Source organism: Limulus polyphemus, unplaced genomic scaffold, assembly GCF_000517525.1.
Source record: "Limulus polyphemus unplaced genomic scaffold, Limulus_polyphemus-2.1.2 Scaffold2439, whole genome shotgun sequence".
Taxonomy (NCBI): domain Eukaryota; kingdom Metazoa; phylum Arthropoda; class Merostomata; order Xiphosura; family Limulidae; genus Limulus; species Limulus polyphemus.
The window spans coordinates 5,549-23,317 of NW_013668049.1; the positions used below are offsets into that span (position 1 = coordinate 5,549).

The 17,769-nt window shown below is 33.5% G+C and overlaps 1 protein-coding gene across 1 annotated transcript in view; it reads left to right on the forward strand.

Moving 5' to 3' along the window:
* The first annotated feature begins 25 nt into the window (after window positions 1-25).
* The window catches only part of LOC106466957 (organic cation transporter protein-like), a 93,631-nt gene continuing 75,887 nt past the window's right edge, over window positions 26-17,769 (forward strand). Inside the window, exon 1 of the mRNA XM_022395054.1 lies at window positions 26-214. Coding sequence (XP_022250762.1) covers window positions 72-214 — 143 coding nt within the window. The 5' untranslated portion in view covers window positions 26-71. The remainder of the gene's footprint in view (window positions 215-17,769) is intronic.

The window sequence follows — 17,769 nt, forward strand, 5'->3', positions numbered from 1 at the left end:
TGTATATATATACATGTACAAAGTTAATAAAGATTACATGGTGTAAAGTAAAGGAAGTTTGTAGCTGAAAGATGAATTTTGAAGAAATATTGGAGTATCTTGGACACTTTGGGTCATATCAAATAGTCGTGTATTCTTTAGTATGTGTCCCATCTGTACTAGTAGGCATTCATATTATGGCCTCAGTCTTTTTAATGGGAATACCGAAACACAGGTAAGAACAAGTTAAATTTACATACAATGTTGCATCCATCGTGACAGCAGCCTTGAAAAAGACCATTTGGTCCTTCATCGCTTGAACTTTTAAAGGCTGTTCTTTCATACCCGCTTTTCGAGAAGTAAAACTAAAACCTACCTTAGTTTCACTTTCAGGAAATCATTAAATCCACTGTAAGTTAAACTCCTGCAAAATTTACTAAAATACTGGTCATTTACCTTACCAGAAAAAAACGAAAACAACAAAAACTAGATGCCCCGTCAATATATTAATCTAACATTGTAAACTTAATGGAAGGGAAATTAAACTTTAAAGGCTCAAGCTACCTTTTGAGGCACTCCACTAGTAATAAGGGTCCAATTTGAATGGACTTTATAACTTAACATAATATTTGGAAACAACATGGGACCTACTATTCCATCCTCAAAACCCAATTAAAATGGTTAAAAGAAACAAGATAAACAAATTTTAAACCCAGCCCTTTTCATTCATATATTTATCAAGCTTTTTCTTAAACTCACTTAAATTTACTGCCTCTACAACATCTGAAGGCAACCCATTCCAAAGGACAACCACCATGTTAGAAAAATAAAACTGTCTAAGCTGAAGATGACTCCTACCTTGCCAAAATTTATATTTGTGTCCTCTAGTCCTACTATTCTCATTATTAAATATAAAAAAGATGATACATCAACACTATCAATTCCCTTTACAATCTTAAACACCTCAATCAGATCCCCCCTAACTCTTCTTTTTTTCAAGAGAAAACAATTTGAGAGATTTCGGCTCCTGGTCATATAACAACCCCTCCATTCTAGGCACAATTATAGTAACCCTTCTCTGATCCCTTTCCAAGAATTCAATGACTTTCCGAAGGTAAGGAGCCAAAGACTGAATAGTGAACACAATATTCCAAGTGTGGCCTAACCAGTGACCTGTATAATGAAATTATAGCCTCTATAGACATGTATTTCTGTAGATACAACCTAAAATCCTATTTGTCTTACCACTAGCAACAGCACACTGCTTGGATGGCTTTAGAGACTGATCGACTATTACACCAAGAACCCTTTCCTTCATAACACTATTCAGGTTATTTTCATCCAAATTATACTTATCATTCAAATTATGATAACCCACATGCATTATCATGCATTTACTATAATTAAAACCCATCTGCCATTTATTTGCCCAACACACTAAATGATCTAAATTCTTTTGCAAATCAGCAGCATCCTTTTCACAGGTAGCACACCCAAGACTATTTCTTCATCTGTCATTGATATAAACCAAAAAGAGCAAAGGTCCTAAGACTGTGTCCTGAAGTCTCCACTTGTGACATTAATCCAGTTTGACTGAACTCCATTTGTAACAACCTTCTGCTTTCTTCCATCCAGCCACATTTCTATCCAATTTATAACTTATCCCCCACGCCTATAGAGATAATAAGATAATATTTTGTACAAGCCTTTTATGTAGCACCTTGTCAAATGCTTTCTCAAAATTCAGATACACCAAATCTACACCCTTACCCTCATCTACATAAGCAGTAACGTTTTCAAAGAATGTCAAAAGATTTGTAAGGCGAGATTTTCCCATAGTGAAACCATGTTGACTATCCAATAACATTCTAAACTTTGTTAAATGACTTTGCAAAGTATCTTTTTAACAGGCTTTCCAAAGTTTTCCCCACAACTGATGTAAGACTAATGGGTCTATAATTACAGGGACAATTTTTTATCATCTCCCTTGATGATTACATTAGCTAACTTCCAATCCTCTGGTACCTGCCCACTATTCAAGAAAATATTCAGAAAATTAAAAAGATAACTAAATAAATTGTACAATGTACTTTGATTTACACAAAGCATTACACCTTGTTTTTATTCTACCATTGTACAGTTTTGGAATATTGTTCTAGTGTTCTGTGTTGCTCCTCACAATTCAACCAAATTTTCTGGTCACCCTTTTGATCTCCTCAGTTTTTACATAAACCCAGGCATCCTCAAGAATGTTCATTTCAAGACTTTGTGTAGGTCAAGCTATAGTTTAAGTATTCAATCTACCTTTTTATTATTGAGATATTGTTTCAACACATTTACAGTTTGCTTAGATCATTGTCTTGCTGGAAGATGAATCTTCATTTGAAGAGTCACGTTCATGGGGGGAATGTTGTATAGATATAAATTTGCTTGTACTTGTCAGTAGTCAGGTTAATATCAATTTTGTGTAGATTACAAACACCATTGACTGAAATTCATCCCCAAACTTGTACTGTTTTCTCACCAAGCCTCTCTGTAGATGTTGTAAGTTGATCATATCATTTTCCACTTACATCAAACAAACATGTTAGTCATTGCTTTGCAATTTGAACTTGGATCATTCAGTAAGGAGTAAACTTTGGAATCATCTTTACTTATTCCAATTCTTGTGGTTCAGTGCCCATTTCAACCTTTTGGTTTGGTTTCTTTTTTTCAACAAGTTTTCGAGAATACTGAATGATAATGAATATCTTACTGTTCTGAACAAGATAATTTTCATGCATTTACAACAAGGTTGTTGTCAATATCTTCACTGTTATTTAAGTTCTAAAGAACATACCCTGAGATACTTAACATCATTTTTGGAGAGGTTTGGTTGTGTAACTCAACCACTTCTGTGAATTTATTAATATTGTCCGTTTGATATACAATCCTCTTCAGCTTGCATATAGCTTCTACTGAAATGTGGAGTCTAGGAGCCATGACTGATTTCACTACCTTTTCTGTGCATAGTATGACTACTTTTATTGTGATAAGCTTTATGCTGGTGTGGCACTTTCTGCTTAGTTGGATAACCACCAATCAAAGTGCAAACCATCAACAAGCTCAGTGTGTAGCTGTGTTCTGGTTTAGTTCATTATTCCTGTAGCATTTGCCTTTTGTATTATTTTTCTTCTCAATTTTCATAATTGTTTCCAATAGTATACATCATTAACAACAAATATTTCATGACAGACATGAAGTTGAAGGACCTTGCTATTCACATTTTTCCAATGAAAGGGCATTTGTTTGTCACTAACCCTTGTTTTCTACCTTCAAGCCAGTTTTTAATGCATCTTTTTACATTTTTTGTAGTTTTGTAAGAATCTTACTTTGACTTTCCATACAAGGTGGTTGATGTGACTGACCTTGTAACCAGAAAGAAATCATCTGAGTTTTAATATTATAACTTTTAATATAGCATGTGTATCTTTAAAAAACTTTCATTAAACATTACAAGTCTTTTGTACAAAAAAAATTGAATTTTAAATTAAGTACATGTACTAAAGATTTATCTGTGAGAATATGGTGTCAAAGTGTTAACTACTCTGAGTGCAAAGTGGTTTTCATGTTAAGATTAAAAATACTTTTCTCCATCTGAAAAATTTAATTTCATATGTGTAACCTCTAAAACTTCCTAAATAAATATATATATATATATATATTTTTTTTTTCTTCTTGACTCTCTATTGACTCTGATTTGACTGAATTTGAGACCATCATAGAAATAAAATCTAAATTGCTTTTTTATCTCTTTCTAGAATTGTTTTAGATGCTAACTGAGATATACCATTGTTTATTCTAAATACCTTAATCCTTTAGGTGCACCCATTACCATATAGTCGTTACATAATGAGGTTTGAATTTCTTGCAATAAATGTAAGTCTAGTGCACAAAATCAGTAGAGAAAGCCTGATCTGCTCTGATGACTATCTTATCCACTGATTGGTACCCCTACATGGCATATAACGTTTGGAGACAGCTTGAATGGATAGTGAAAGAAACTTTACATTCAAACTTGTAACATTTCGTCATGCTTCTGTCATCATGTGATAATGACTTAAGCTTGTCAAAAGATTCTATATTTGTAATAGTTTCTTTCACTATCCATTCAAGCTGTCTCCAAACTTTATTTTCTAAAGAGTGGGATCTTCATCATTAATGTGGCTTATGTTGCTATTCAAAACATCTGTAATGTTAACATTTGAAAATTGTTTAATTATGAGAAATGACATCAAACTGATCCAGTCTTCACACTTGAAGAGATATCTGAACATGTCAATATAAAGTTGAGTATTTTTATAAGCTGAACAACCTTGATTTAATTGAAAATAATAATGAAAAATTACAATGGCAATATTCTAATGACTGATAGTTGGAATAATCAAAAGCTGTATTAATTGGTAAGTGGAAACAAATTTGAATCAGTTGATGATTTTATATGGTGCTAATCAATGTAATCTATGCTCATAGGTTATTATTATTTTTATTAGGACAGGGCTCACTTTCAGTCCATGAAAAGAAAAATATACAAATACAGTTGGTAAGAAAATAATATAATATTTATATTATAGGTTAATTTGACCAACCACACATGGTCTGATGTGCTGTAGCTACACTGCACATATGGCACTTCCAAAAACCTGTTGCAGGTATTGGATTGTGCTTGTCTTCTGCCAATAATCGTGACACTCCCTTCCCTTACTGCCCAGGTGAGGAGTGTACCCTGGTACAAATGACGTATGGACTCTGATGAATGTGCCCCTATACTTTCCTAAGGTATAGGGTGTTGCACTCTATGGGTCTTCTTCAGGTGCTTCCTGTAGGGATGTCATCTAGTTAACATTTTGCACTGGTCCCTCCATCACTTTAATGTGGAATTCTTAATTTGAAATAATGTATAAACAGCATTCTCTATTGTATTTATAGTATGCTACAAAATGTTATAAATCCTATACCTACCTACTGTAATTTTTCCTGACAATGTCGCCACAAATACATAATTAATGTTTTTGCCAGATATGCAATGATGAACAAGTTTGTAATATAGATAGAAATGTTTGTGATGGCATTTTGCTGATTCAAAATAATAAATTGTGGGTAACTTCCCACCAGAATATTGTAGTATATAAAATAGTGACTAATTTTATATCCATGGTAATCTTATTTACCTCTCCATCTAACAAGTAAAGTGATGTGCTGTTAAGTGTATTGTACCTATGTACAGTGAAGATGCATCTAGAAAATCCATGTGCATGATTGCCTCTATTTAGCTGTGTAAATCTTGTTCACCACCACATGATTAATTGCCTTAATAATTGTATGTATATGAAATTGTAAACTAAATCCCATGAACAGGGTATATGTTAATGTTTACCTACTTGAAATAACATTAGTTACTGTTGTAATTAGTATTTTTTCATTTGTAATCAGTCCTGAAGTACAATATTTTTTAAACAACTTAGTGCTCTTCTTGACATACTTGAAGACATTTTCGAGCAACTTTTCTTTGATATTGTTTTAGCACAAAGCTACATAATGGGATTTCTGTACTTTTTTCACTGTGGGGAATCACACCTCAGATATTAGTAATGTAGGTATATAAAATTACCACTGACCTACTGAAGAACACTTTCAAACAAGTTAAAAATTTTATTATCCTAAAAATACCATCCAAATGAAAGATTTACAAGAAACATGACTAGTTTTAGCTCTAGACTTACCTCGGGTATCAGTTAATTGAATTCATCTTTCATTGTTGGAAAGAAAATAATTTTTCTAAAAATGATTAAGAATACACAAGATTTGATGAAAAATACTGGTTTTCACAGAACACGCACTATAAATCAGTGATTCACACACTTTACTTACGGTGCCTACTGTTCGCTTGACTCACTTATCTCTATTTTCAATCTATCTGCATATCTCGCTGGCTTTATTTGCTGGGCTTATATACTAAAAAAAGGGGGCACCTAGGACAAACTACAGTTGCCAGGAAAACTCATGATCCTTGAGAAACTCCAGCGCACATGCTCCCAGCATTGTGTGACTTCCACTGTCGTAAAAATACTTTAGCCATTGGTGTACATGCAAACTTAAGCCAAGCCAGGTGTTCCCAGTTTCTGTATTGCCCATTGAACAAACTACGTTACAAGAAGTCCATAGAGAAACACACACATGCTAATTTGAAACTTAAGAACAAAGGTTGCAGTATGTAATCTCTAACTGTTTAGAAGGGTTAGCACATGTTTATAACCTTGAAATATCTGTTCATGTGGGAAATGACAGCAAAATTTCAAGAGGAGTTTAAGCTTTTACATGTAAGGGATACATCAGCTAACAGGTCTTTCAGGAAGTTTAAGTACTATTAAGACTAAAAGTAACATATTTAATTGTAATGAACCCATTCAAATGAGCAACAGATTTAATCCCTTGGCTTGTGCAGATGAGGAACTGTTGGAGGGAAGGAAAACAAAAGATTTAGAGAAGGATGTGGATGATAAGGAGGTTATAGTTATAGGTGATTCCTAGACAAGGCATATGGATAGGCTAGTCTGTGGCGTAAATAGGGAGAAAAGAACTACATTATGCTACCCAGGGGCACAGGTGGAAGATATAACTGACAGAGGAAGAGATATAATAAAGGAGGTGCCAGCAGTGATGCAGTTTTTGTTGTGCACATAGGGGCTAATGATGTAGGGAAAGGTAGGTCAGACTAATTAATAAGTACAAGGGGTTGATAATGGCATTTACAGAAAAAAGGCATAACTTAATTGTGTTAGGGATACTGTCAAGAATTAATTGAGTGGATGAAATTATGAGTAGGTCACTAGGGCTAAATGCTAGGCTTAGGTTAATATGTAAGGATGAGCAGATAGGCTGGTTGGACTTCTGGGATCAATTCAATGGGAGAAGGGGGCTTTTTAGAATGGATAGCTTACATTTAAACAGGGTAGGATCTGGCTTGTTTGCAAGAGCTATTAACTCAAAGCTGTAAGGAAGATTTAAACGAGGACTAGACAGTGATGAGGGCCAGGATAAACTAAATGCAAAAACAAAATAGAAGTAGAGAAAAGTTTAGCATAGGAAATAAGTATAGTAGTAGTTCTAAAGAAGGCTTGATTGTTACTGTTGTAATGCTAGAAGTATAAGAAATAAAATAGATGACTTTAGGGCACTGGTAGGAATGGAGGATTTTGATATGATGAGAATAACTAAAACATTGTTAAATGTAGATGATTTTGATAACAGAAATTTCTTTGAAACACAGGGTTATATTTTATTTAATAGAAATAGAGTACTAAAGAGAGAGGAATGAGTGGCTTTATATTAAAAATGTGAGTTACATCCTGTTGAAGTTGAGGATAGGGAGAAAAGAATTGCATTATGTTACCCAGGAGCATAGGTGGAGGATGTAACTGACAGAGGAAGACATATAATAAAAGGAGGGGGCCAGCAATGCAGTTTTTGTTGTGCACATAGGGGCTAATGATGTAGGGAAAGGTAGGTCAGAAGAGCTAATTAATAACTACAAGAGGTTGATAATGGCATTTACAGAAAAGGGGTGTGTTTCTGTTAGTGGAAAAAGGAAAAAAATTTTCTGGGAAATTTTTTACAGACCACCAGATGGTACTGATGAAATTGGTGAGAAACTTTACACTGAAATTAAGATTTCAGCTGTTAATGAGGTCATAATTATGAGTGATTTTAATTTCAGGCATATATATTGGGAAATGCTAGTTACACCATGAAGGAGAAAGGTTTATGGAAACTGTTGAAGATGGGTTTTTTTCACCAATTGGTCAAGAAACTTACCAGAAACAATGCTATTTTAGATTTACTTCGAACTTCTAATATAGAAATTTTTGACAGGGTTGAAATTTGGAAACCTCTGGGTGCAAGTGACTGGTATGATGGGAGATTTAGAAGAGTATAGAAGATCAAAAAAGTTGGGAAACAGGAAATTAGGACATTAAAAAAGGTGTACAGAAAAAGGTTGGCTGAAAATGTAAAAATTAACAGTAAGGATTTCTTTAAAAACATTATGGGTAATCAAAATGTTAGTATTTGGGTAGGACAATTGAGGGACGATAAAGTAAAGCATGTATCTGATTATGAGATGGCTGAGTTATTAAATTTTGCTTTTTCTTCAGTTTTTACTAGTGAATATTTAAGCAATATTCCTCATCTTGATCAGTTGATAGATGGAAAAAAGGTTGACAATATGATTGCATTAACTCTGAGTTAGTTAGAAAAAAAGTTTAAGTTTAAAAAATTATAAGGCTGCTGAGCCAGATAATATTACCCTCCAAGGTTTTTGAAGGAGATTAAGGATTGGATATGTGAGCCACTTGCTACTATTTTTTGTCAGTCCTTAAATAGTGGGCATGTACCAGAGGATTGGAAGTTAGCTAATGTCACTCCTCTTTTCAAGGAAGGTGATAAACATTGTCCTAGTAATTATATGCACATTGACCTTACATCAGTTGTGAGAAAAGTTTTGGAAAGTCTGATAAAAGATGCTTTGCAAAGTTATTGAAGTTTAGAATTTTATTTGATAGTCAACATGGTTTCACTAAGGGAAAGTCTTGCCTTACAAATTTTTTGACATTTTTTGAAAAGGTTACTGTTTATGTAGATAAGGGTAAGGCTGTAGATTTGATGTATCTGGATTTTCAGAAATCCTTTAAGGTCCCACAGAAAAGGCTTGATAAAGAAGAAGAGAAAAGAAAACAACAACAACAAAAAAAAAACCTCTTCACGTGTTGGGGATAGGTCAGCTAACTGGATAGAGGAGAGGCTGAATAAAAGATGGTAGAGGGTTGTTATAAATGAAGTTCATTCAAACTAGATTAATGTCATAAGTGGGTTACCTCAGGGCTCAGTCTTAAGAGCTTTGCTCTTTTTGATTTACATCAATGACATAGATAAAGGAATGGTCAATAAAAAAAATGTTAAAACCAACCCTTATCATTCATATACTTATCAAGCTTTCTTTTAAACTCAAGTTTACTTTCTCCACAACATCTGAAGGCAACCCATTCCAAAGGCCAACCACCCTGTTAGAAAAATAAAACTGTCTTAGCTGAAGATGACCCTGCCAAAATTTATACTTGTTTCCCCTAATCCTACTATTCTCACAGTTAAGTATAAAAAAAAAAAAAATGATGCATCAACACTATCAATTCCCATTACGATCTTAAACACCTCAATCAGATCCTCTGTAACTTTTTTTTTCAAGAGAAAACAATTTGAGATATCTCAACCTCTCTTCACATGACAACCCAAGTACCATTCTAGTAACCCTTTCCAACAATTCAATGTCCTTCCTAAGGTAAAGAATCCAAGACTGGACACAGTACACCAGATGTGGCCTAACCAGTGACCTATACAATGAAATAACCTATTTAGACTTGTGTTCAATAATTCTGTAGATACCACAGTCATAGGATGGAATTCCATTGTGTTCAGGTAATCTGAACAACAATAATTCATGGGGTCAAGTTTTAAATAAATAAATAAATGCCTGGCACATGTGTACTTACATTTCATCTGATCTTGACATATACAAAATAATTACATAACTGATGAAATTAACATGCATAAAAAAAATTAACCAGATTCACCATAATATTTATTCATTTTCCAAGTAATTTTAATTTACTTAGTATTCGGAAATACAATAATATGATCAGTAACTAGTTATATAACACAGGCCTGCAAATTTATACTTCATAAAAGTTGTTTTTGTTTTAATAAAGGATTTTCCATAATTCGGGTACTTGGATTTCAAAAAAAAATTATTTTTTTTACTAACGTGTAAGGATTTTTTACAAATCAGGAAGAAAAATAAATTAATTAGATGAAATTATTATTTAATTTACCACCTTGAACATTTTTTATTATTGAATTTGTTAACAAAAATACAAACAAACTGAAGAAAAGGGAAGACTGCTGATGTCAAATGAATATGCTTTCTCATTCATCCTGATTTTTTTATTGTGAAATATACATCTTTTACTCCCACAACTATGTGTTGAGGTCTTTCTTTTATGTATTGCATTATGACATTTTGTGAAAAATCTGTCCACGATGGAGAAAAATTGATATCATTTTCAGATTAAGCATACAGGAATTAGTGTAGAACATGTCAAAATTTCAAGACAATAAAATCATCACAGGCCTGTATAATTATAACTGTTGTTTGATGAGCAGTCAATTTGAGTGGCCAAACAACTTTGCTGTGTGCTCAGGATTGTTTGAAACAAATCCTGTGACTATTTTCCCAAGATCTTGCTTGTTGATTTTTTCTTTGTATATACTCATTATCATCAGATGATAGTCTTTCCTGACCCATGATTGCTCTTGGGTATGTTTGCATTCTCTTCAATGTGAAGAAATGATGTTCACTGTTAGCATTTGTGGCAGGAAGAAGAAGTAAAGTAACAAACTCTGATACAATTTCTCATCGTCCACAGGTCAAACATCTCATTTTGTCAATGATATCTGTGACAGTAAGCGATGTGTTTGTAGATAGTTGCATCGTGTCCTTGAATTTTGCAAGATAACATCAGCTGCACATTTTATTTTCTCCTTGTATGTTAACTGAAGTAACCAGGATGGTGTTGCATCTGATCGTAATATGTCTTCAGTATGATCACCAGCAAATTTTCCAACTTCCTCTTGTACACAATCTCCACCTGTTGCCACTTTAATCAACAGGTTTTCCAAGTTCATGTATGTTACATAGCCTGGCTGCTGAAACCTGCTTTGTAGGAATGACATGAGGTTGTCCACACAGCATAGTATATCTGCCTGTAGTGTTCATCAGATGTTTGATCATAGAATCCTGGTAACTCGCCAACCTCATGACATTTAGGTGCCCTCCTTTTCCTTGGAAGCTGAGGCTGACCTACGTCACATTCGACAGTTTTGTACTTTACTCGTTCATAGATGTCATTAAATTGATCTCTCATACCTTGTAGCTTGATCAATGTAAGCCTTGCCAGGGCCTGACCTTCAACTGCTGTTTTGTTTGCTTGCAAAGCTTTGCTAAATATCTCACAAGGTTGCAAGATATATTTTGTTACGTAGACACCAAACAGGAAATCAAGTTTCTACATATGAGCCGTAACTTCATGTATTTTTGCCTTCATTTCAGTATCCATGCAGTTATGTAATGACAGGTTCCACAACCAGAGTAGAACATTGTACTGACTGATGACATGCATGCAGTCAGCACGCACTGCCCATCTGGTAGGGCATAGCATTTTGATATAGTTTCCTTTTTAAGGCTGCATTTAACCAACTCATTTATTTCATATGCAGTGTCAAGAACATCTCTCATAATGGCAACCTGCTTAAAAATATCCTGACAGGAAATATTTACCACTTTTTTTCTTTTTGCTGGAGTAAATTTTATGTCAGAACTTCGTAAGACCTTAAAAAATAATATTACTGTTAACCCTGTTGCCATGGGCATCCTTTGCCTCACATTTCACAAGGTTTTTAGTGACCTAAGTTCAAAGTTTAATTAAATTACATTTTGTTTGTTATACTGATTAGTATAGCATAAAATCAAAGTTAATAATCCATCTTTTATTACTATATAAGTTTTAAGTTCTGTATTTTATAAGACAATATTTAAAAAAATATCGAATTTCCCCTAGTGTGAGAAATGTGAAATTTTCTTCTTTAGGTATCCCGCTCTTCTCCATTTTATCCACCAACCCTCCAATAAGTGCAAAATTTAATGTAAATTATTCACTGGAAAATCATCATTGCTCAAACAAGCCATAAGTTTTTTAAAGCTTTCAATCTTGTTTTGTTACAGAGCCATCAAATGAAGATTGGACCCCTCTTGCCACACCCAGCTGTCTCATCCTCTCTTTCGGGATTTGTTAATATTTCTCTCTTATGCTTAATACTATATTACGTATAACCAATAGAAAGCCAAGGTTTTCATATATCAAATTATGTATTATATTATGTTGTTTTCTGAACAGAGAATTGTCAATTTCTCTTTTAGTACAAGCTTTGTTCCCGTGGGAAACATATCAGTTAGCTTGGATGAATTTGTGACAGCTCTTGTTGCATAGTTTGAAAGCCAAAGCATTAGAGTAAAATATTAGTAAAAAAGCAACAATAAAAAAAAAAATCAGCATGATTTGTGGTCGGGTATTCACCCAATCTACCCAACTATGTGCTTATGACCCTGGATACAACCTAAAGTCCTATATGTCATAACACTAACAACAGCACACTACTTGGATGGCTTTAAAGACTGATCAACTATTACACCAAGATACCTTTCTTTCAAAGCACTGTTAAGGCAATTAATTATACTTGTAATTCAAATTATGATAACCCACTTGCATTATCTTGCATATATTATAATTAAAATCCATCTGCCATTTATTTGCTCAACACACTAAATGATCTAAATCTATTTGTAAATCAGCAGCATCCTCTTCACAGCTAGCAACACCCAAGACATTAATATCATCTGCAAATTTAAGTAGTTTATTGACTATTCCTTCATCTATGTCATTGATATATATTACAAAGAGCAAAAGTCGTAAGACTGAGCCCTGAAATCTCCACTTGCTACATTAATCCAGTTTGCCTGAACTCCATTTCTAACAACCCTCCGCTTTCTTCCATCTAGCCATTCTTCTATCCAATTTGCTAACTTATCCCCCACACCTATAGAATTGTTTTTTTTATTATTATTACAAGCCTTTTATGTGGCACCTTGTTAAGTGCTTTCTGAAAATCCAGGTACACCAAATCTACACCCTTACCCTCATCTACATAAGCAGTAACCATTTCAAAGAATGTCAAAAGATTTGTAAGGCAAGATTTTCCCTTAGTGAAACCATGTTGACTACCCAATAAAATTCTAAACTTTGTTAAATGACTTTGCAAAGTGTCTTTTATCAGACTTTCCAAAACTTTTTTCTCAACTGATGTAAAGCTAATGGGCCTATAATTACTAGGACACTGTTTATAACCTTCCTTGAAAAGAGGAGTGATATTAGTTAACTTCCAATCCTCTGGTACCTACCCACTATTCAAGGACTATAAACGAAACAAAAAATGTAGAAAGTGGCTCATAACCTCCTTCAAAACCTTTGTGGAAATATTATCTGGCCCAGGAGCCTTATCATTTTGTAAACTTAACAAGCTCAGAATTAATGTAGTCATCTTGTTTCCTTATATCAATTGTTCAAGCTGTGGAATACTTACTAAATATTAGTGAAAACTGAAGAAAAAAGCAAAATTTAATAACCCAGCCATCTCATAATCATCAGATATGAGCCTTCCTTTATCCTCCCTCAAGGGTCCTTACCCTTATCTTAAAATTTTGTTTACTGTTAATGTATATAAAGAAATCCTTTCTGTTAATTTTTACATTTTCAGTCAACCTTTTCTCGTACATTCTTTTTGATGTCCTAATTTTCTATTTGACCAACTTTCTTGATCTTCTATGATATTCTAAATTTCCCTTCATAGCATTCAATTTAAATTTCTTAAATTTGTTATGCTTTTCTATAATTTTATCTCTTGTACTCTTTGTAAGCCAACCTGGTTTTTTACTTGCAGATACTCTTTTCTTTCTATAAGGAGCATTTACCTTGAATATTTAAAAATTTATCTTTAAAAATTTTCCACATCTGATCAGTGTCTCCAAATAACTCAGCTGCCTAATTCACAACTGATAATTCTTGTTGCATCCTTTCAGAATTAGTGTTTTTTAACTTTGTAACCAAAATATCATTCATTATCTCCATATGCAGCAAAAAATTTAACCTGATAGAGCAATGATCACTAGCACCCAGATGTTCCCCAATTTTCACCCTTTTAATCATTTTTTGAGTGTTGCTAACTGTGAAGAGGATGCTGCTGCTTTATTAAAGGATTTGGATCATTTAGTGATTTGGGCAGATCTATTATAACAGATGCAAAATAATGCATGTGCGTTATAAAAATTTGAACTGGGCATCAACAAATATTTTCAGATCTAGGAGCCAGCTCAAAAAACTCAGAAGCCAAATGTACCTAACTTAACTTCACTACTGTTTGTACTGGGAGCTACACTAGTGCCTTGATTATCGGTGACTCCGTTATCCTTGATTATACACAGAAATCCCTTTTCTCCAAATTTTCTCAAAATAATCGTGCTTTTACAATTCTAGACAATAATTGACATATTTTTGAGAAACTGTCACTCAGAAATTCATTTTGGTTGCAAAAGTTCAGGTGTTGCATAATATATGGGATTTTCACATACAGGCTCTGGTGCGCATTCAAATTGTAAGTCGACTGGTTCAGGCCTAGCCTTGCCTATTATTTTTAGCTGTGAAGACAGGATTACAAAGTATTTGTATCTTGGTTAACTTTATTTGATTAGTGATTAAAAACAGTATACAAAAGCACACACCATACACATTAAGATTTCTTGAAATTGAGTGTTGCCGGCTGACTGACTGACTGACACTTGGCTTTTATGATTGTGAAGACTTTTATAATTTTTCATGATTAAATGACAGTAAAAAGATTATAATTTAAAACAAGGAACTTAAATATATTGAAAATATATATTATTTAGATTAAACAATGGGCTAACTAGTGAGATATACTAGTGCCTTGATTATCTGCTGTTTGTTATCAGCAGTTTTTTTTTTTTTCTTGCTTTCATGTGACCAGTGTATATTTATTTACTTTCACAGCAATGAGTGCATGCTAACGGTCACATCATATCAACAACCACTTGAAAGTATTGCCTAAACTAACTGCCTTTGTTACCGTCTGAGTCTAAACACATGCACTGTTTAGTTGAATTGAGAGAAAGAAAAAAAAACAATGGTATGGAATTAGTAATGTATTGTACAACAGCAGTGCTTCATTCCTGAAAAAACATGGAATGCTGAATCCACCATTAAAATCCTAGAAACAAGTTCAATTTAGGACTGAAAAAATGTGAAAATAGTTCTGGCCAAGAACTATTCATTGTTTGAGTTCTATTTAGCATTGCCCTAAGCATGAAACAAATGGGAGAAAATAAGTAGCACCATAAAGAAATTTTCAATTGCCATTTGTGACCTGGCAGCTAGGATTTGTCTAGGCCTCATTTAAATTATAATTTGGATGGGAATAACCTTAACAGTGTTATGAAAGAATGGGATCTTGTGGTTGATCAGTCTCTCATACCATCCAATTAGTGTGCTGTTACTAGTGGTAGAGCAAAGAGGATTTTAGGTTGTATCTCCAGAAATATTGAATACAAATCTAAAGATGTTATAATTTCATTGTATAGGTCACTGGTTAGGCCATGATTGGAGTATTGTGTTCAGTCTTGGACTCCTTACTTTAGGAAGGACATTGAATTGTTGGAAATGGTTCGGAGGTTACTAGAATGATGCGTGGGATGGAAGGGTTATCACTTGAGGGTTGAAATCTCTGAAATTGTTTTTTCTTGAAACAAGAAGAGTGAGAAAGGATTTGATTGAGGTGTTTAATATTGTAAAGGGAATTGATAGTGTTGATGCATCATCTTTTTTCATACTTAACACTGGGAATGTAGGACTAGGGAACACAAATAAATTTTGGCAGCATAGGGATCATCTTCAGCTAAGACAGTTTTATTTTTCTAACAGGGTGGTTTGCCTTTGGAATGGGTTGCCTTCAGATGTTATGGAGACAGTAAATTTCAGTGAGTTTAAAAGAAAATATGATAATTATGTGAATGTTAAGATTTTTTATTTTATTTTTAAGATTTATTTATTTGATAGTAGTAGTTTAGTTCAGAGGATAGGACAGCCGAGATGGATCAATAGGTTCCTAGTTGTCCCTAAACATTAAGTTATGCTCAATTATATAGGAATTTAGAAAAACTTTAATATGCATGCAAGGGATACAGGGGCTAACTAGTTATGACTTTTAAAAGGATGAAAGAAGTAATAATAGGGCTAGTGGTGATAGATTTAATTATAAAGAGCAGACTCTGGTAAAGAACAGATTTCAGTCTTTGGTTTGTGTAGATGATGAACTTGAAGAAGAAAGGATGATGAAAGAGACAGATAGGAATGGAAATGAAAACTATTAGGATATTATTTTATATAATATTATATTATATTATTTAGTATGACATGTGGTAAGATAGTCTGTGGTGTAAATAGTGAGAAAAGAATTAGACTGTACTATCCAGGGGCAAGGGTGGAAGATATAACTGACAGAATAAGTGATATAGTAAAAAGTACTAGTAGTGGTATAGTTTTTGTAGTGCATATAGGAGCTAATGATGTAGGGGAGAGTAGATCAGAGTAGCTAATTGTTAAGTATGAGATACTCAAAGAAAAGGGCCATAATAAAGTGATTCTTTCAGGGATACTGCCAAGAATTAATTATGGGAATGAAATTATAAGTAGGTCACTAGGGCTGAATACTAGGCTTAGGTTAACAGGTAAGAAGAGCAGATTGACTGGTTGTATATATGGGATCAGTTTCAATTGGAAAAGGGAGACTTTCGAAATGGATAGATCACATATAAGTAGCTTGTTTGTATGGGCTATTAACTCAATTTTAAGGGCAACTTTAAACTAGGATTAGATAGTGGAGAAGGCCAAAATAATAGGGTGGGGTGGGGGAATGTAGCGATTGGTGTAGTGTGGAAACAAGGTACAAAGGTAGTTTTAGTGGTAGGCTAAACTGCTGTTATGGTAACACTAGTATTGAATGATTTTGGGACACTAGTTGGAACAGAAGATTTTGATATAATGGGAATAACTGAAACCTGGCTAAATGTAGACATTTATGATGAATGAAATTACTTTGAAGTACAGGTTATAGGTTATTTAAAAGAGATAAAGTACTAAAAATAGGCTTTATATATAACTTGCCAGTTACAGCCTGTTCAAGTTGAGAATGTCAAAGCTAAAGGCAATGAGATTGAATCTCTCTGGGTTTTTGTTAGTGGTGGTAAGGGAAGAGGGCTTTTAGTTGGAGTTTGTTACAGACCATCAGATTAGATTGAGAAATTCTACAGTGCGATAAAGAATTCAGTTCAGAATTATAATGGGATATTTTAATTTCATGCATGTAGATTGGGAAATCTTAAGAGTCAAATGATGAGGAAGACAGGTAATATATATATATATATATATATATTTTTTTTTCAACAATTGGGAATGTACTAGGAACATTGTTCTTTTAGATTTCTTGTTAACTTCTAATAAAGAAATGATTGATAGGATAGAGGTTGGAGAACATCTGGGTGCACATGTTCAGTACTCAATTAGATTTGATATTTTGCAGCATATGAAGAAAAGAAACTGAGACTTTGATTCCAAATTTCAAACTCTTGAAGACAAAAAGTGTGTTGTTAACTCTTTCAAGATGGGTCACAAGTCATGTCATTTCGTTTGTAGACTCGCATTCAAAATTTTATTGTACTACTATTTCATGTATTTATCTCCATAAGTTTGGTATCAAACTGTAGATTATAATTCAAATTTTAGAACTATATATTACTCAATTTGTTACTTTAAAAGTAAATATTAAAAAAATGCAGATAAACATTGATTTTTGAGTGTCACATGGTATGTTGAATGCAGCACTGGTTCAAATTAGATGTTTGTGAAGTCAAAATACTAAGTCTATAGTTTTGTATGGATTAGAAACTCAACTTACAGATATTGACAAGGTAGAATATAAAATAAGAAGGTCATATCTTTTCTATTTGCTAAGATA